At 54.5% G+C, this 21,063-nt stretch overlaps 3 protein-coding genes across 3 annotated transcripts; 2 read left to right on the forward strand and 1 right to left on the reverse strand.

The window, feature by feature from the left end:
- The first annotated feature begins 52 nt into the window (after positions 1-52).
- BDW74DRAFT_148590 (GNAT family N-acetyltransferase) lies at positions 53-1,899 on the forward strand. The gene is made up of 2 exons (XM_073723740.1): positions 53-1,387; positions 1,435-1,899. Exons 1-2 carry the CDS (start codon positions 419-421, stop codon positions 1,795-1,797), a joined length of 1,332 nt encoding a protein of 443 aa, XP_073585841.1. The 5' UTR covers positions 53-418; the 3' UTR covers positions 1,798-1,899.
- A 519-nt stretch (positions 1,900-2,418) lies between these two features.
- sidI (putative long-chain-fatty-acid-CoA ligase) lies at positions 2,419-4,441 on the reverse strand (the record flags this gene model as incomplete). The annotated part of the gene is made up of 5 exons (XM_073728460.1): positions 2,419-2,774; positions 2,849-3,178; positions 3,233-3,612; positions 3,672-3,969; positions 4,036-4,441. 5 exons carry the CDS (start codon positions 4,439-4,441, stop codon positions 2,419-2,421), a joined length of 1,770 nt encoding a protein of 589 aa, XP_073585842.1.
- A 1,977-nt stretch (positions 4,442-6,418) lies between these two features.
- sidC (nonribosomal siderophore peptide synthase SidC) lies at positions 6,419-20,923 on the forward strand (the record flags this gene model as incomplete). Its single annotated transcript, XM_073728461.1, has 3 exons — positions 6,419-7,039; positions 7,085-16,100; positions 16,161-20,923. 3 exons carry the CDS (start codon positions 6,419-6,421, stop codon positions 20,921-20,923), a joined length of 14,400 nt encoding a protein of 4,799 aa, XP_073585843.1.
- Positions 20,924-21,063: the final 140 nt, after the last annotated feature.

Consider the following 21,063-nt stretch of genomic DNA (forward strand, 5'->3'; position numbering starts at 1 on the left):
TGTCGAGTTAGGTTCGCATGGAGGCTTCTGCTGGCAGCTGTAGTGGAGCTTCGTGGGATGCACGTCAGTTTCTTTTACGAGAGAAAGCGCGTCGGCCGCTGAAAAGTTTGAAATCAAGGTCTGGTGTGGTTGCTGATCATTGCTGGAACGGGAATAGTGCGCGATAGCCGGGATTTGTATGGTTTCTGTATTTCAGCCATGGCGGTAAAGTTACGGCTGTCGTGACAATCTCTTTCAACAGCTCGTCAGCTCTTCCCCGCGCATCATGCCAGAGAAAACAATGCGCTGCCGAGTGGGCCATCCCTAACTATCTTCTACTGAGCTTTAAGCATACCTCAATGATGTGAGCAGACAACGTTTCGACCACCTCGGTCCTATCCATCACAACAAACCTGGAACGCGTCTCGACAACCCCGCCATGGCCTCCCCCGACAAACTCCCCTTGATCCGACTCCCCGAGCCATACAAAACCACCTACCGACTGCAAGTCGTCTCCGTCCAGCACGGAACGCGCAAGCTCCAACTCCGACGCTCCCCGCGCGTAGACGACGGCCTCCCACCCCCCGAGCCCCTCCACCGCGACTCCCTCCACTTCACCGACTTCCGCGAGCCCGATCCATTCACAACACCACACGAAGGGAACAACTCGGCATGGGCACGCGCGCAGCGAAGTCCCGTGACATACTGGAGCTGGGAAGGGAGAGAGCCGCCGACCGTCGCGCAGATCTGGAACGTGCTCTATGCGCTCCTGACGCTGCGGACTGAGTTTGAGATCTTCCGCGCGGTGCTGTCCGGGGAAGGAAAGGAACTGCTGGCGAAAGAGCTGCAGGCTGTTGGGCTGGCGACTGGGAATCCTGCCCCTTCTGCGCCGATGGGAGTACCGATTCCTCGCACTGCGAGTACCCCCGATGAGCTGGTTATCTACCGCAGCACGTTCTGGCAGGGCGCTGGGTCGCCGTTTGGATCAAGGCCGGTGTGGGTGTGTGACCCGGATATCTATAGCGACCTTCGTCGCCCGTTGACGGCGTTTCCTGTCCATCCGGTGCAGCATACGTTGACGACTGAGTCGTTTGGCGTGCGCGTCCATGCTCTGCATCCCATACGGCCGAGGAAACCGACGCCCGGATCGAAGATGTACAGCCGGTATATACCCCAGCTCGACGAGTTCTTCTCACTATGGGCCTTGGACTACCGGGACGACGAACACCTGCGCCTCTTCCACACATGGCAGAACGACCCCCGCGTCGCAAAAGGCTGGAACGAAACAGGCACACTTTCCCAACACAGGGAGTACCTCCGGAAACTCGAAGAAGACCCGCACCAGATCGCCGTCCTCGCGAAATTCAACAACACCTTCTTCTCCTACCACCAGATCTATTGGGCCAAGGTATGCCTTGACCACGCCACCCATCCATTCCATTTTAACAGTTGCAGGAAAACAGCATCGGCGCCCACTACGCCACCGACGACTTCGACCGCGGCCGGCACTCGCTCGTCGGCGACGTGCGCTTCCGCGGCCAGCACCGCGTCATCGTCTGGTGGTGCAGCATCATGCACTACATGTTCCTGGATGAGCCGAGGACACGCTATATCGTTGGCGAGCCCGAGTTCACGAACCTAACGGTTCTCGCGTACGATCATGCGACGGGGTTTAGCCTCGAGAAGCTGATTGATCTCCCGCACAAACGCTCAGCGCTGGTGAAGTGCAGCCGGGAGAAATTTTTCCATATCTCTCCGTTTCGCTTTGATGGGGTGGAGAGTCTGGAGAGGGATCCGTATCGGGCGTTAAAGCTGTAGCTGTAGCTGTTTACTGCTAATGCACCATAGAATTACCAGCGCTCTTTGTGCTTTGTTGGCTAGTCCACTCGATGCTGACCAGATCGAAGTGCATGTCAAAATAGAACATAGCCTGCCAAGTGGAATCTTCCCAACCTCTCTGCCAGCAACTGCAGTAGTCTGCCCTGCATGCAAAGTCAGACTCAGACCCGTCCATCATGCCATGTCATGCACTGCAACGTCTCTAATTTTCCACCCGATGCCCCCACCCAAACAAAAACAGCCCGGCCCACATCCATCGGCAGCTCCGACACCGGAGGTTCTCTGCGAGAGCACCCCCACTGCAATGCGCTAAGTGGCTGTACCGCGGCTTTACGGGCGTAAATTTCCGGCGCCGATCCACATCAGATTAGATAATGGGGAGATAATCTGATTGATAACGAGGGATTTTTGCTTTTCCCGAGGAACAAAAGGAGGGGAGAAAACTCAATGTCACCGTCGCCATTCCCTGCGATAGAGCTATGGTATAGAGTATAAAGGGATATAGGTAGAGAAAACTTTTCTATAAGCCGGGTATAAACCAAAAAGCAAAATCGCTATGTAAACAATCTATGTACATTCCCCCTCCACCAGTCTCCCAATCTACGCCGTAGCAGGTGCCTGACCCTGCTGACTTCGACGCTCCAAAACCCCCCTCGCGATCTCCCGCAATTCAACCTTGCGCACCTTCCCACTCCCCGTAACAGGAACTGTAGACTCAACCCCCTCCTCCCCAAACACAAACACATGCTGCGGCGCCTTGTGCCGCCCCAGCGTCTCGCGCGTCCACGACACCAATTCCTGATCTGAGGGCCGAGAAGCCCCGTCGACGAGTTGTATGAATGCGCCCACGACTTCGCCGTACTTTGGATCTGGGATCCCGATTACGCTTGACAGTGCGATGGATGGGTGTGCGGACAGCCGCTCTTCGATTTCGAGGGGGTAGATGTTTTCGCCGCCTACACATTTCAAACACATTAGCCAGCATTCCCTAGATCGCGAAGCGATTTGTGTTACAGAAAGGGATACGTACCTCTGATGATGATATCCTTGAACCGCCCCGTGATACTACAGTACCCATCTTTATCAAAGACCGCCTCGTCGCCCGTCTTCAGCCACACTGTCCCGTGCTCATCGGTGACAAGCGTCTCGGCCGTTTTGGCGGCGTTATTCCAGTACCCTTTTGTCAGCTGGTATCCAGCCATGCAGAGCTCGCCGCGCGTGCCGACGGGGACGATGGCGCCACTGCTGTCGATGATCTTTGCTTTGGCGTGCGGCATCACTTTTCCGACTGTGCGGAGCCGCGTCTCGATGCTGTCGGTTGTGAGGGCGTTGAAGCAGGTTGGGGATGCTTCGGTTAGGCCTGGCAAGCATTCTTGTTAGATGGGATGGGTTGACGGGTTTTTGGGGCGTGTACCATAGCTACTAGTATACTGCCTCATATTCAGCTCCTCGAAGAGGCGTTTCATGAGCGGGCGGGGCACCGGCGCGCCGGCGATAATCCCCGTGCGAAGATTCGAGCAGTCGAAGTTAGCAGGTTTATCGAAGGACAGGATCGCCTCGAACATTGTGGGGACGCCGTGGAGCGCTGTGCACTTTTCGTCGGAGATGGCGTACAGTGTTGCGAGGGGGTCGAAGGTCTCGGCTGGGAAGATTATTTTGGACCCGTGGGTTACGACGGCTAGCATGCCTAGTACCAGTCCGAAACAGTGGAATAGCGGGGGCGGGCAGCAGAGGATGTCGAAGGAGGTGAGGTTCATGCGATCGCCGATGAAGCGGGAGTTGTTGACCAGGTTGCTGTGTGCGATGTTAGCGGGAGATGGAAATGGAATGGGCTAGTTGGGAGGTGGGCGTACTGGTGCGTCAACATCGCGGCCTTGGGGTTGCCTGTTGACCCGGACGTGAACTGCAGGTTGCAGACGTCTTCGGGCTGCAGCTGGGTCTCGCGCTCGGGGAGGGCGTTGGCGGGCAGTGGGGTGCCGCGCTCGATGACCTGCGCGTAGGTCGTGAAGTCCTTGTATGTGCCACGGATAACGACGATTTCTTCGAGGGCTTTGGACGTGCCAGCGGCCTTGGGATGGGGTCCGAGCTTGGTGAGGACCTCCTCGAGGGAGTGCTTGTTGATGCGGGGGGTCAGGAAGAGGAGTCGGCAGTCTAGCCTCATTATTAGCATCCACTCCTCTATTTCCAAGGCCTCATCTCAATTGAAGTAAAGCATACCCGTATGATCAAGCGCATAATAAAGCTCACTCGGCGTATACGTGTTATTCAGCACGACCAGAATCGCACCAACCCGCGCCGCCGCAAAGAAAATCGAAATATACTGCTCGCAATTTCCAGCCATAATACCGATACGGTCCCCCTTCTGAATCCCCATCGCCAGCATCCCGCGCGCAACGCGGTCCGCCTCATCGTTCAGATCGGCGTATGTCCAGCGCGCCCCGGTCCAAGGGAACACCAGACACTCGTAGTCGCCATACTGCAGGCTCTGCAGCGTCAGGAGCTCGCCGAGCGTGACGTCCAGCAATTCCGGCTCTGTCGGGCCATAGACGATCGACAGTTGTGTGAGTTGGGGGGATCGCAGATGCGAGAGGGTCTGTTGGAGGCGGCGGACGGGCGCGGCCATTGTCGCGGTGGGTTGCGAGATAACGAGCGTAGCTGTCTGAAAATGCAGGGCAGATATACAGGGCCGGGATGCAGGCGGGTTAAATACGACCCAGACGCCTGGTTTGAATTCCGGCTGGTGGGCAGCGGCATCAGACTACCTCGGAGCTAGCACCGTTGACAGCCGAAGGACGTTTCTCTTTTGACATTAAGCGAGTCATTTTGGGAGGCGATGGGGGGCAGAGCGTGGGTGAGGGGGGGCTGTTTCTTCAGGAATCTTTCAATCAGCGTGTGCAGCCGGGGCTTGGAGACTCCACTTTCGGCACGAGATGACGATATCGGATACGCTGGCTTCATTATCAGATCTGCGGGCTGCGGTCTGGGCTTCATGTTTGTGGTGGTTTTTGGAGCATGGTTGTGCTGTGGATCGTCAGTGGTGTGGGATGAAGGTGTTTATTGGTTATGGCTGGTCTTGGTGGGAGCGTTGGTTGGCTGTGAAATGCAGGGGTTGAATCTGATAACCTGAAAAATCTGATAACAGTCCTGAAGGTTCTCGCGGGTTGGAGGGGTACCAGTTTGACAGAAATTCATTCTATTGACGCACAACTGAATGATCCTTGACTATATCAAAGGGTATACTATAAAGTACCTCGCAATGGCAATGGCTATGCAACTAAGGATGATGTCGATGGCTTGAAGGGTCTGCGGGCAAGAAGCGACCGATATATATTTATCAGTCCGATGTAACATCACTAAAAACCACGAACTGGAGCGAACAACCATGTCCAAAAACACATTAGAACCCTTTAGTCTCAGACAGTAGATATTGACGTTTCGCTCTTCTTTCCAACGCTTTAGCCTTCGAAAAAGATTCCAAAAATACTAGTATCACAAAAATTCGTTGCCAAGTTCCCCTGCAGAACCGGGAGCAAGGGATTTCGAGTCTGCAGAAAAGCTATCCGGCGGCTTCCGAGACACAGACTCCCGCGATGTATAGAATCCCTGAATTATAGGTTTAGTTCGTCAAGGTCCTTGCCATTGACTTGGCCTATGATGGCTTGGGCTCTCCACTACGGATCAGATAAAATCCTGATGACGGCCCGCATATCAATCAGTCAGCTCAAGCTACAGCGGGGCACGACTTGAGGGAAATTCTACTCCCAAGGGCAAGTTTCCAGAAGACTGCGTAATCTTGAGCGCTCAAGGATCCCTGGTTCTACTGAGTGGAAGTTGCTGAGCGTTCGTCTTTTGCTTGCAGAGTAAGCCGCGACGCAGAGGCCTGCTGCTCTGGTCCAAGTTCGTCCAGCAGAAGCAGAAGCAAAAATTTCTGGCCCACCGTCTCACCTTAAGCCTGAAATATTAATTCCACCACGAACCTTGGCAGCAAGGTTGCTGAAATTCCGGAATACAGAATACCATACCCGTATCGTCATCTATACCATACCATACACGATCTTATCAGATTGATCAAGATCTAATCTCGCTCTGCCTCTGCAACGGCCGAAACACGGCGAGCAACGGAACTCAGCTGACTGGCTCAGGCCAGGTCCCGTGCGACCAAACAGCGAGACTTCCCACGCAGTCCAGTCCACGCCACGCTCCAAGTCTAACCACCAACGGCCCAACTCCGAACCGATGATCCCACGCAGAAAACTAAAACTCCCAGCCTCGCACTCACGCTTGCAGGTTTGCGAGCCTGCTGCCCTGTCGCCCTGCCGTGTCCGTGCTTCAGCCTTCCCTGCTCGGTGGACACTAACACTAAGAAAGCTCCAGTCCAGCGCAGCGCAGCTCCCCACCCCACCAGTCTCCAGCGCGAGCGCCAATCACTGTGCTACGCGACCCGCCAATGAAACCGGGCGCATTAGAGAGCACTTGAAGCGTTCCTGCATCCCACACCGTGTTTTGCTGCCCGGTTAGAGGCTCGTGAGTGGTACTTGAGAGCCAGGACGCCCGCCCTGGCGTTGCGGCTGGCTAAGGCAATTTTTCTCCCGGCCATAACATGGGGAAACGCAGGCTGGCGGGCTCGTTCCGCAAGTACGTTGCGAATGGGATCTCGCGGGTGTCTGGGGCTTTTCGGAGCTCCAGTGTCAGTCGCAGTGCGAGTACAAGTGCAAGTACAGAAAATAACAGTCAGAGTCAGAGTCGAAGGAGTTCGGTTGAGGATAAGGATAAGGATTTGGGTGCCGATGTTGTTGTGCCGGTTACTAAGGTTCCGGCGCTTCATACGGTTGATGCATATGCATATGCCGTGGAAGACAAGGAAAATAAAGACGACGATAGACCAATCGATGGCAATGCCGACCCCGACGACGGTCGCACCACAAGCGAGCGAATCAGCCTTGTTTGTGAGAATGCAGGGGATCGCAGTGTGATTGATGGGTTGGTCCGGGGGTATGCGCGGTTCATTGCTGCGTTGACTGGCTTGGATGATGTCGCGTTTTGCTCCACTCGTCGGCAGCCTTATGTATCGGAGAAAACGATCTCGATTATCCTTGCTTCTGTTGCGAAGGAGACTGCTGACTATCGCGAAATCTATGCGAAATACGACGATGACGACGTCCAGTTTTATGTTGAGCTGGGGCGGGCCGGGCCTGAGAATGGACGGCGAGCTCGGCGAAATGTATGCTCCCCGTCCCATTCGAATAAGGTGTACTAACGGATCTAGATATTCACACTCTTCATCGAACCAAACAAGAAAGGAACTATCCTCGACATCAGCATCGCATATCCCCGACGACTGATCCCAGACGCAGCAGTAAATCAACTGCTCCGCACACTTATAACGCATCTCTCACCACAACCGCCATGCGAATGGCAACCCGAAATGTCCATTATGAACTTCCCCCCGACCATGACACCGCCTGTTTTACGAAATAATGATAACGACACCCCAGCGACGAATTTGCATCTCCTACACACAGCGTTCGAAGACTGGGCACACAAAAAACCGCATAGCATTGCATTAGACTTTGTTCATTCACTTGCATCTGATACAGCAACGGCAGAGCATAGCATCCTCACGTATGCTGCGCTTGATGCTGCTGCCACTAATCTCGCAATCCGTATCAGGTCTCTCTTGGGAGCTGATACTGGACGCATAATTCCTGTTCACATGTCCACTTCGCCGGAGCTGTACATTTCGTATCTGGCTATTCTGAAGGCAGGGCATGCTTTTTGTCCGATTCCGCAGGATGCGCCTGCGCAGCGCATTCTGGAGATCCTTAGTGACATAGGGTCTCCGGTAATCCTGGGCAACACGACAGAGCCATCGACAGAATCAACTTCCACTTGGGTTGATGTCGCCTCAATCTCGAGGTGGAAAGAACTCCAAGGCGAAAGCCCGTCTTCTTCCCTTCCAACTTTCGCCGAGACCTCCCTAGAACCTGTTTCCATAACCGACGACCAAACAGCCTACCTCCTCTACACTAGCGGCTCAACCGGCAAGCCGAAAGGCGTGCAGGTCAGCCATCTCGCCGCATCATGCTCAATAGCCTCGCACGCAACGTCAATACCCCTACCCGGGAAGGAACCCGGTGAATTCCGCTGGTTCCAGTTCGCATCACCGTCGTTTGATCCCTCGCTCATGGAGATCTTCGTGACGCTTAGCAGTGGCGGCACGCTCTGCTCCGCTGATCGCGCTCTTACGCTCGCGAATCTGGAAGCAGCTATCAACGAGTGCAGAGCGACGGTCATGATGGTGACGCCGAGCCTTGCGTCGCTTCTACGGCCGGAGCGCTTAACTACCCTTGAAGCGCTCTGGTCGATGGGCGAGAGGTTAAATCGGACTGTTATTGATAATTTTACGTCAGATCCCAGCATCCATGGAGATGGAGATGGGACGAATCAAGCGAGAGCGAGGACGCTAATCAACGCGTACGGTCCAACCGAGGGCGCAATCAACTGTACGTATGTCGCGCCGTTTGAGCGATCTATGCGCGGCTCCATCATCGGCCAACCACTCCCCACCTGCGCGATGTTCATCCTATCGCCGGACTCCGAGATCCCTACTCTTACTCCTACGGGTACAGTCGGGGAACTGGCAATTGGCGGGCCACAGGTCAGCAAAGGCTATCTGAACCGACCTGACGAAACGGCCATAGCTTTCGTACACAGTCAGGAGTTCGGGCCTCTGTACCGCACAGGCGATAAAGCGCGTATTGTCTGGGGTGAGCATGGCGAGCAGGTCATTGAGTACCTTGGACGAATCTCTACGGACCAGGTCAAGATTAATGGAAGGCGCGTGGAGCTAGGTGAGATTGAGGCTGTTGTTGCGATGGCACGGGGTGTTAGGGAGGCTGTTGCCGTGATTGTTAAGAGGGAGGATGAGGCCAAGGGTGGCGAGCAGGTTGTTGCTTGTATTGTGCTTGATGATGCACATGCAGAGAAAGGAGGTGGAGACGCTGAGAAGATTCTGCAGGAGGTCAAGGCGAATGCTGCGCAGCATCTTGCGCCGTTTATGTGTCCATCGGCCTATGAATTCCTTGATGCACTGCCGCGGTCGATTTCTGGGAAGGTGGATCGGAAGGCGTTGGTCGCTCTGCTTCAGAAGGACAATGCTCCACACATCAATGGCTGCAGTGAGGTTGGTAGCGAGGACTGGGATGAGTCTGATGATGAGAAGTCCATCTCAATGCAGCGGCTGGTGACCCAACTGGTTGCGACGACCGCAGACATGGACGTCTCTGTAATTAAACCGGCAACAGAGCTGTACTCCGTCGGCATTGACAGCTTGGGAGCAATGCGGTTCTTGCAGGTGTTGCGAGATAACGGGGTCGATGGGCTGTCTGTCAGTGATGTGCTGCAGTCAAATACTTGTCGAGGCCTTGTCAATCATATTCAACGCCATCAAGCGAAGGCGTCTCTGCCAAACGGGGTACATCTGAATGGTACTTCGGCAGACAGTTTAGAGTCGAAGCTAGCATCATTTGAGGGTCGGAACCGCACTCGATGCGCTGAAAGCCTGGAAACCGCTCCAGCGACGATACAACAAGTTCTGCCAACTACTGCGACACAGTCTGGTATGCTGGCCAGCTTCCTTCGGAGCTCTGCGGACAAGTCATACGCGAAGCCAACTTACCTCTACCATACCATTTTCTCTCTGGAGCGTGATGTCAGCATCGAAAAGTTAAGGAAGGCGTGGGAACACGTCATCTGGAATTACGACTCCTTCCGGACAGTCTTCTGCATAGTCGATGACGAGATTGCCCCGTTTGCGCAGTGCATCCTGACACCCGAGTGTATCTCGTCTAGAGAATGGGATGTGTACTCAAGACCCAACGAAAGCACTTCACCACAAGACATCATCGATCATGCGATACGCAATGCTGAGAAGTCAATCAGCTTGAGCAAACCACCCTGGAAGCTAGCCCTCGTGGAATCGTCCGCCCGCCCCGTCGTGATACTGAGCATGTTCCACGGGATCTTCGACGGTGGATCGTTACAGCTTCTGCTCGAGGATGTGGCCTCAGCATACAATGGCAACCCGCTACCGGCACGAACATCGTTGACTCACGTTGTCAAGCACCACTTCCAAGCGGATCATGCATCCACTTCCCGCTATTGGAATGACTATCTGCAGGGCCATTCGCCTGTACCCTTCCCATCTCTCACTCCACACCGAACGCCAGCGCAGAAGAGCACTGGATGCGTTGAGGTAACCTCCACCCTAAGCTATGAAGCCCTCAAGAAACTCTCGAAGAGCATCGGCTCGACACCGCTCTCTGTGCTGCAGGCGGCATGGGGTTCGGTGTTGCTGAGCTACACGGGTACACCCGATCAGGATGTCGTTATGGGAAGTGTAGTCTCTGGACGACTTGATCCAGCCTCGCGGGAGTGCATCGGGCCTACATTCACAATAACGCCTTCGAGGATCTCCATCCAGAAGCTCATGGAGTCCGGGTCTTTGACCAACCAGTCAATTGCTCGGTACCTGGCGTCCTCCAATGCGAAGGCTCTCTCCCACCTCCAGCCCCAGCTCGGCTCCGTGACGGTTGACGGCAAACTCCCGTACGACACTGTCCTAGCATACCAGGACTTTGGCTTCGATGCTGTCCACGGATTTTCGCGGCCGTGGGGTTCCATCAAGCACCCGGCTATGGCCAACGACTTCTCTGTAATGATTGAGGTTGTTCCCGAGCTAGACTCCTCGTTGACGCTGCGCGCAAACTTCGATACGAAGCTTGACTCATCCGGTGCCGAAATCATGCTCAGGCAAATGGATAATATCCTCAGCTATATCCTTAATAATCCAAACGCGGCTTTCGTGGAGTCCCCGCTGCAAACAAGGTCAGATCTTAAATCAACGGCCAATCCTGAATCCCTTACAGCGCCCGAGGTCAGCGAGGGAACACTGCTGCCGTCGCAGTTCGAAGATCATTCCATCTCGCATCCAGATGATCCGGCCTTAATATTCAAGCAGGACCTTGATGATGAGAGTCATCCCGGCAACATCACTTGGACGTATGGCGAGCTCAACGCTATGGCCGATGCCCTCGCAGAGCATCTTATCGAGACATGCGGTAACCTGAACGATGTGTCCGTGCCCATCTGCATCGAGAAGAGCCCCGCGCTGTACGTCGCTATCCTAGGCATCATCAAAGCAGGAGGAGCCTGGTGTCCAATCGACACATTATCACCAGCCCAGCGGCGGCACGACCTCATCGCGCGAACGAGCTCTGGCATCCTCCTCCTCTCCAGTCTCGATCCACCGCAACCCGACAACGCCATTCCAACTGGTATCAAAATCATCGACGTCGCTAAATTCACCCAAAGAATCTCCTCCACCCATACACCGCAAAGGACAAAACACCGCGCCATCCCGTCCAACACAGCCTACCTAATCTGGACCAGCGGCACAACCGGCGCACCAAAGGGCGTGCCGATAACGCACTCAGCCGCCGTATCCGCCATGCGCTCCCTGCAAGTCGATATCCCAGGGAACGAAGACGGATCCCCAATCCGGTGCCTGCAATTCTCACAGCCGACCTTCGACGTCTCGATCCAGGACCTCTTTTACACGTGGGGTCTAGGCGGCGTGTTGATTTCCGGAACAAGGGAAATCATGCTAGAGTCGTTCGCGGAACTCGCGAATACCACGCGCGCAACGCACGCGCATCTCACGCCGGCTTTTGCAGCTGGTATTCCGAGGGAAAGCTGTAAAACGCTCAAGGTCGTCACCATGATCGGTGAGAAATTGACGACGGCTGTTGCGGACGATTGGGGCACGAACATGAAGGCGTATAACACGTACGGGCCTGCAGAGGTTACGGTTGTGTCCACAATCCGCTCATTTGGCAACGAAGAAAGCATGGTCAAGAGCGCGAATATCGGGTGGCCGATGCGCAGTGTTTCAGTCTTCGTTGTTGATTCCAGCCCCAGTCCCAGCCCCAAGACAAAAGAAAGGAGGATCGTGATGAAGAACGCCATCGGTGAACTTGCGCTCGGCGGACCGCAGCTTTCGAACGGATATCTGGGCCAACAAGATGTCACGGATACGAAGTATGTGTACAATACAGAGGCAGGTCAACGACTTTACTACACGGGAGACCTGGTGCGCATGCTCTCTGATGGGAGTCTTGAGTATATCACGCGGGTTGATGATCTCGTTAAACTTGGGGGTATTCGGATCGAATTGAGCGAGATTAGCTTTGCGCTCAGGGGGTGTCATGCTCTTGTCGAAGGGGTTGAGACGATGATTCTTGGACGGAGGGATCGGCCTGTTGAGGTTGTTGTTGCGTTTCTTTCTGCGCCGAAGGCCGCGGCCCCTGCAGAAGGGGAGGGATTCTTGATCGTGAATGATACAGCGCGGGAAATTGCGCGTGCGGCAAGTTCTCAGGCGCGTTATGTTTTGCCTGAGAACATGATTCCGTCTATGTATCTTGTTGTCAGGAAGATACCGAAAACGCCGTCTGCGAAGGTCGATCGGCGCGCTTTGCAGGCTGCGTATGATGAGGTTGACATTGAGAGGTGGGAGAAGGACGTCAATCCAGAAGAGGTCGAAGATGAAGATGAAGCCGACGCTGCTACAACGACTACGATCATCGAGACCGTAGCGGCCCTTGTCAACGTTGACAGCTCAACCATCACGAAAGTCAACAGACTGCGCAGTCTAGGCGTCGATTCCCTCCGCGCCACGCGCCTTGCGTTTAGGCTCAAGGAGGCTGGATACAAATTGTCTGTCATGGACGTCCTAGCTTCCACCACTGTGCATGATCTTATCAAGCTCGCTCGGTCAACCTCAGCTGCAGTGAACTCTTCTAACCGTGGTGAAGAGAAATTCGACGTTACCTTCTTCAACGAGAAATGGCACGCCGCCGTTGCAGCCGCCGCAAAGATCCCCGAGAAGGACGAGTTCACGACGCTCCGTGCAACGGCTATCCAGGAGAGTCTGCTTACCGAGACGATGGGCACATACGACATGTACTGGAGCCATCACTTCTGCAAGCTGGATGGGTCCGTTGATGTCTCGCGGCTACGACAGGCTTGGTTTGCGGTTTGTCAGAAGACAGAGAGTTTGCGGACGGGGTTTGTCCCTGTTGCTCAGACTGAGATGGCTAATCAACAAGATCATGGAAAGCTGAATTTCTCGATTCTACAGATCATCTACAAACTTCCGGAAGTTGATTGGGAGATTTATGCATGTACTGAGGAGGAATTGGCGGGTATACTTGAACACAGAGTGCAGGATGTCATGAAAACACACCAGAAGAACTACTTCCGCCATCCGCCGTGGGCAGTTACGATTCTTGACAAGGGTGCCGAGCGAGTTCTGGTATTGACGCTCCACCATTCGATCCATGATGAACCCTCACTGCAGTTCATTGCTGACGACGTCCGCGCGGCCTATACCTACAAGCCGCCCATGCGCACTCAACTTACCTCTGCACTAGCACATGTCCTCCCCTCCGAAACCAAGTACGCGGAAGCCGTGGCTTTTTGGTCTTCTGAGCTCAAACTCTATGCGGACCTTGACGTTCCGGTATGGCCGGACCTCACAGGGAAACGTGTCCCTCGTGGCGTGACGCCAGAATACAAACTTATATCCGAGGCAATTCCCCTAACCCAGTCCGTTGCACGTCTGCAAAAGGCCGCAGCCGATCTGGGTGTTGGATCAGTGGCCTCTATTGTCCGTGCAGCGTGGGCGTACGTTTCGCTGTCGTACCTGGGACTTTCTGGAACAGTCTTTGCAGAGACACTGTCTGACCGCGTCTTCGACCCGAGCCTCGAAAGCGCCGTTGGCCCGTTCATTTCAGTTGTCCCTGTTCCCTTTCAAGCAAAGAAAGACATCACTGTAAAGGAGATACTGGCCGAGCAGCATCGTCTTACGCAGCAATCCTGGACGCATCGATCCATCCACGCGCGAGATATCCGGAACGCTCTAAACCGCCAACGGGGTGATCCGCTATACCCTGCCGTATTCAACTTCCATGTCCTCGAAGAACAAAAGAAAAATGCAGATTTGCCAACACTCTGGAAGGAACTCGAAGACCAGATCGGACTGCATGTTGAACACCCCATGGCCTTCAATGCTTTCCAAACTGCGAATGGAGACATGACGATCGAAGCGTCGAGTGATAGCCGGATATTCAGCCGTGAGCACCTCCGCCTTTTTGTTAGGCAAATCGATGCGCTTATCTCTGAGATGCTGGTGTCTCCTGATGAGACGTTCGGGAATCTTGTCAGTCGACTGCAATCTGATTTGAGGTCCCTTTCCAATAGAGAGGTTAGCCACGAGGTCGCGAACTCAATTTACCAAGCACCAACATACTGGCTAGAGAGGTTTGCGGACACCAATCCCGACTGGACGGCCGTCGAAGTTGCGAGCAGCATCAGCACCGACGGGATCGAGAAAGAGGCTATGAGCTATGGTGCCTTGAACAGCGCGGCGAACCGTGTAGCCGCTTACCTTGCGTCCCTTGGGTATAAGAACCGCATCATCGGCGTTTGCGCAGGCCGCACCCTAGGCTCGTACCCAATCATCGTCGGCATCTTTAAATCGGGGAATACGTACCTCCCCATCGACGAGAGTCTACCAGCAGACCGAAAAGCCTTCTTGGTGCAAGACGCAAAATGCCCAATCGTCTTTACTGAACTCGCGCATAAGGACCCCTTCTCCGGCGCCCCTGATACCTGCCGCGTGGAATGCATCGACGACGAAACCCTCCAGCAATACATCGCCGGCATGCCCTCCACAAATCAAGACTACGCCTCGCACCCAGACGACACCTCCTACCTCCTCTTCACCTCCGGCTCAACCGGCAAGCCCAAAGGCGTAATGGTCACCCGCGCAAACCTCTCCTCCTTCATCGAATCAATCTCCGAATTCGCATGCACCTGCGCCCCCGATACAACCACCCTCGGCGGGAAAGGCCGATACCTCGCGCAAGCAAACCGCGCCTTTGACCCGCACTTGCTGGAAATGTTCTTCCCCTGGCGCCACGGCATGGCAACAGTGACCGCGCCCAGGGCAATGATCCTAGATGATATCGGTACGACGCTGGCGCAGTGGGACATCACGCACGCGAGCTTCGTGCCCAGTCTCGTGGACCAGAGCGGGATTACACCGGCTCGATGCCCCAAGTTGCGCTTCATGACCGTTGGCGGCGAGAAGATCACGCAGAAGGTCCTGGATACGTGGGCTTCTGCGCCGGATGTCGCGATTGTGAATGCGTATGGGCCGACGGAGGTGACGATTGGGTGTACGTTTGCGCATATCAATCCGTCTACGAATCTGAGGAATATTGGGCCGCCGTTGACGGCTTGCGCGGCGCACGTTCTGATTCCTGGGACTATGGAGTATGCGTTGCGAGGCCAGACGGGAGAACTTTGTTTCAGTGGGAATCTTGTGGCGAGGGGATACCTCAATCGTCCTGATGCCACGGCGGCGAATTTCATTACCGGTCCGGACGGTGTTAAGATGTACCGCACTGGTGATATCGGACGCTTGATGAGTGATGATACCGTTGAGTACCTTGGGCGCGGGGACGACCAGACCAAGATCCGTGGACAGAGGCTTGAGCTCGGCGAAGTCTCTGAAGTGCTGCGTGCTTCTGCGCCGGCTGGTACGTCCGTTGACGTCGTGACGACCGTCGCAAAACATCCCGGTCTCAGCAAGACGCAGCTCATTTCGTTTGTGTCGAGGGCGAAGAAGCGAACTGTGTCTGAACACGTCGACTTCCTCTTCTCTGACTTTGCGACGCTTGGCAAGGAGCTCCGTGATGTTTGTGGAAAGAAGCTGCCATCATATATGGTTCCCGACCTTGTCTTGCCGGTCACGAGTATCCCTATCGCGGCGATGAGCGGGAAGGCAGATATGAAGAGGCTGCAGGGGCTGTTTAGCGAGTTACCGCTACAGGTTGTGCTGCAGGGGAATAATGCGTCTGCGACGAATGGTTTCTCTGATAGACCGCTGAACCTCGAGGAGGAGGCTGTTGTCAACGAGATCTGCCATGTTATCTCTGCCGACCCTAAGACCTTCACACCGCTGACGAACATCTTCGAGGTCGGAATCGATAGTCTCAGCGCGATTGGACTTTCGATAAGACTGAAAGGGATCGGGTACGCGGCCACTGTTGCCAGTGTCATGGGGAATCCGGTTGTTGAGCAGCTTGCGCGGTTGCCGAGATCCTCTGAGTCTGTCTCTGGGAAGGATAGTGACGAAGCAGGTATCTTTGAGCAGAAATGTAAGGACTTGAAAACGGAGTATCGCAGCGCTTTCGACAATGGACTCGATGTTGCCGTAGTGCGGCCTTGTCTCCCACTGCAAGAGGGTCTCGTTGCGCGGTCTCTCAACGGCAGCGATGACCAGCTTTATGTCAACCACGTCACCCTACAGCTGAGTGAGAGTGTTGATCCCGCCAAACTCAAGGCGGCGTGGGATGCTGTGGCGCGCGAGAATGAGATCTTGAGGACGGCGTTTGCGTCGCTAGACAAGGAGATTGCGCAGGTGGTTCTCAGTGAGAAAAGCCACGAGTTGCAATGGACGGAGGAGCAGTATGAGAATTTGGATGAGGCGATTCAAGTCCGGAAAGAAGAACAGGACCAGATCTCGAGGGCCATTATCGCGGAAATCTCGAGTACGCCTCCGGTACGGTTTTATCTTGCCAGTTCCAAGGATGATAAACACTTGGCTCTCTTCATGTCTATCCACCATGCGCTCTATGATGGGGAGTCATTGGCTATGATGCTCGAGGATGTTGCAGCGCGATATGAAGGAGGCCCAGTCGTCGAGAGAGGATCGCCATTTGTCTTCTTGGAACATGTCCTTGCTCAAGATGCAGAAAGAGCGAAGGAACACTGGACGCAGCAACTCTCTCATTGCACTCCTACTAGGCTCAGGTCCAATGGAGAGTCTATCAAGGAAACTACCTCCATCCGTCGGACCCTCCACGCCAAATTTTCGGATTTGGAAACCCGCTCAGCAGCGCTTCAAACGACGGTTCCGAACCTCATGCAGGCGATATTTGCCCTCCTACTAGCGGACCACGTCGGCTCATCTGATGTGACATACGGCCTCGTCCTCTCAGGACGAACAGTATCGGCCCCAGGTGCCGAGTCCGTGCTGTTACCAGCCATCACGACAATTCCCGGCCGGCTAAACACCAACGACCTGAACACAGTGCACGACGTCGTGGACACCCTCCAAAGATATACAGTCCGGTCTCTCGACTACCAACATACACCTCTCCGCAAGATCCAGCAGTGGCTACAGTCCGAAACATCTCTCTTCGACTGCCTATTCTCGTACATTCGCACCACTCCTCCACCCAGCCATAACCTTTGGACGGAACTGGACAGCCACATGCCCTCGGAGTACCCGCTTGCCCTTGAAGTGCAGGCTGATAATGCCGCAGATACAGTGCAGCTGGAGTGTATCTTCTCGTCTGACTTTGGATCTGAGCAGGACGCCGAAGAATTCCTTGAGAAGATGGATTCTGTCCTCTCCGAGTTGCTTTCAGGCTCAAGTTTGCCGTTGGAGAACTTCAATCTCGCGCAGTCGGGAGTCCCCGGTTCCGGCCGTGGACAAGCAATACAATGGGACGAAGCAACCTGGAACGCGTCCGAGAGCAAGATCCGGGAAATCACCTCTGCGTTCTGCGGGCTAGATATGGACACTGTGTTAAAGGGGGCTTCATTCTTCAGTCTGGGCGTTGATTCGGTCACTGCTATCCAGTTTTCGCGGAGACTCCGTGATGAAGGCTTCAAGGTCTCATCATCGGATATAATGCGCTTTTCGTGCGTTGGGGCGTTGGCGAAGCACATCGAAGAATTATCTAAGCCGCATGAGCAGGTCAACGGCGTCAATGGCCATGCGAGCCAGAAGGGTATCATTGCGGTTGATAAGTACGGGGAGCATGTTTCTCTAGTCGGCGAGAGAGACTTCATAACGGCTATGTTCCAATGTACGCCGTTGCAGTCCGGGATGATTACGCAGACGATCAGCTCTGGTGGAAAGGTGTATGTCAATCCTCATCCGATCAGACTGAAGGAGGATGTGGATGTGGCCAAGCTCAAGGATGCCTTGCGTCAGGTTGTTCAAGCCAACGAGATCCTTCGCACCTCATTCCATCTGATCCCTGACCTTGGAGAAGGCTGGGTTGGTGCTGTTCATCGAGAGCCTGAGTTTGAATGGAGCGAACTCGATCTGCCATCCGATACTAATGTTTTGTCTGAGGTTATGGAGCTGTTATCGTACAGTGACGAGGCTTCCTTTGTCACGCCGCCAATACGTTCTGTCCTTGTCACGCAGGGAAGCAGCAGGATCCTTGTCATTGTCCTGCATCACTGCCTCTACGATGGCGCTTCACTTCCATTTATCTTTGAGGATCTCGCAGCCATCTATGCGGGACGATCGCCAACTTGCAGACCTCAGTTCTCAGAAATAATCCCCTACATCCTCTCAGACCGAGGTGAATCATGCGCATTCTGGACAAACAAACTCAGAGACTACGAGCCCGTCGAAAATCCACCTCTCGACCTATCTGATACTCCCAGAATGCTCGCCTCAGAGCACCGCATCCCTCTCGACCTGGACAATATCACTCAAGCCTGCAAATCCATGTCCGTGACAATCCAAACAGTCTCCCTCCTCTCCTACGCAAAGACCTCCGCGCACCTCCTCGGCACCCGCGATGTCGTCTTCGGCCAAGTCCTCGCCGCCCGAACACTCCCTCACCCCGACGCAGACCAGACACTCGGCCCGCTATTCAACACCGTCGTGCAGCGGGTCACGCTCGATCCAAAATTTATCAGTAACCGGGCGCTAGCGCAACGTCTTCAGCAAGACGGTATCAACGCGCAGCGGTATCAACATGCGCCATTGAGAAACATCCAGAACACCTTACGCCAGGAAGGAAAGCTTGGTCCGAAGCAGCTCTTCGACTCGCTCTTCGTGTTCCAGAAGAGCGCTGCTCTCTCACATGGTCCGCTAAGTCAGCAGGAGATCTGGACGCCGTTTGAGGATGAGACGTTTGTCGTTGACGCTGAATATAAGCTTAATGTTGAGGTTGATCATGCGCATGATGGGGTCATTGTTCGTGCAACGGCGAATGGGGCGTACTTTGATCAGGAAATGCTTGATGGGTTCTTGAAGAAACTCGGAGATGTTTTCTGTGATATCGTGGAGCATCCGACGAGATGCGCTACTACCATCCCAGCGGGATTGAGTGAGCTGCCGCTGAAGCGAGCCGCACCGGAGTCTGGAGTAGCTGTATTTGAGACGCCGGATTCAGATTCCGGACCTGATGCCTCCGCATCTGCTCATGAGGAAACGATTCGGTCTGTCCTAGCTGAAGTCTCCGGCATCCCGATTGAGGAGATCAGGCCGCACACGGGTATCTTCAATCTCGGCCTTGACTCCTTGTCCGCTATTCGAATCGCATCCCTTTGCCGAGCGAAGGGGATAAAGATCGGTGTTGGCGATATCCTACAAGGGAACACCCTCCGCGGCATCAGTGCCAGGGTAAAAGACGAACCTAAAGCCCTTACCAACGGCGTCCATGCACCTCAGGACACTTCTCTGATCAAAGGCTATGCACAAGTGGAGCAAACCGTCCTCGTGAAGCTAAACCTGCAACGAGAAGACATCGAGACGATCCTCCCCGTCCTCCCAGGCCAGCATCACCATCTCGTCAGCTGGCTCAAGTCAGACAGAAAACTGTTTGAGGCACCCTGGGCGTTCGTTGCTCGGGATGGTGGGCGTTTAGACCCCGACAAGCTCCAGAACGCGTGGTTGCTACTCCAAAAGCGTCATCCTGTTCTGCGGACTGTTTTCGCGGGCATCTCAATGGACGAGGCTGCGCAGGTCGTTTTGAGAGAACCTGCGGATAATGCGGAGACTTTCAAGCTCGTCGAGTCAGATATTGATATCGCCGAGCTGGCGAAGAGCCAGGCGAGAGAGGAAGCACTGCACCCGTCGTCACTATCCTCCCCTCCCGTTCGACTGAGACTTCTCAAAGCAACTGATAGAGACGGCATCCTAATTATAATCCACCACGCCCTCTACGACGCCTGGAGCATGCCAATGCTGATCTCCGAACTTGACAAGCTCTATACCGGCCACGACGAGCCCCTAGACACGAACTTGGCTTTTCCTTCGTTCGTGGACTCTTCGCTTCGCTCTCTCTCACAACTCAACGAGAAAGAATATTGGACGTCAACACTCCAATCCGCCAAACCGACTTTCCTCAAGCCCCCTAGCTCTGATAATCCGGCCTCGAAGCAAGAGCAGCTCTTCGTCGGTGCCTGGGAGAAAATACCAAACCTCTCATCCATGGAAGCCGCAGCGCGCTCTGCGGGTCTAAGTCTGCAAACACTCGTCCTCCTCGCCATTGCGCGGCACCTCGCCAAGTCTACCGGCATCGACAGTCCGGTCATGGGACTTTATCAGACCGGGCGCTCCGCTGAGTTTGAAAGCGTCGAAAGGCTTTCTGGTCCTTGTCTGAACGTCAATCCGTTCGTCGTTTGCGATGCTCTATCCACTTCATCAACGTCGGATAAAGACAGGGTGCTAGATACAGCAAAAGCAATCCAGACAGCCCTCGCAGAGCGCGTACCCTACGAGCAGAGCTCCCTCCGCGATATCCTCCGCTGGGTCAACCCCAACACTAACCCTGGTCCTGACTCCGACGCCAAGAATCCAAGTATATCACCGCTCTTCAATACATGGGTGAATCTCCTCTGGACCCAGAACACCCAACCATCCAATTCCAAGACCGGCTCCACCGATACGGGCACCGAGCTCCTGACTCCCCTCCCCATCGGCGTGCCAACGGACTTCATACCCGCACACGCCCTTCCGTCATCATCCACAACCCTCAACGGCCTCGATACAAGCTACATACCAGACCAAAACATCTTCATCGACATCGGGCCTGACGCGGCGAGCGATAGTATCGGTTTTGGAGTCCGCATTGAAGGGGGTCTTATGGCTGAGAGTGAGGTGTATGAGCTCGTTGATGGGATTGCGGCGGAGATTGGGGGTGTTGTCTCGTGTTTACAGGACTAGGAGAAGGGTAAGCTTAATACTTATTTGCCTACCTGATTAGAGCTACGACTTATGTATTTCTTTTCTTTTCTTTGACGTGATATATGTAATGTGAAATATCTTATGACCTTCATGCTGATAGACCGTTTTTCATCGCATAG

The sequence above is a fragment of the Aspergillus multicolor genome (genome assembly GCF_047715735.1).
Source record: "Aspergillus multicolor strain CBS 133.54 unplaced genomic scaffold BDW74scaffold_6, whole genome shotgun sequence".
Classification (NCBI taxonomy): domain Eukaryota; kingdom Fungi; phylum Ascomycota; class Eurotiomycetes; order Eurotiales; family Aspergillaceae; genus Aspergillus; species Aspergillus multicolor.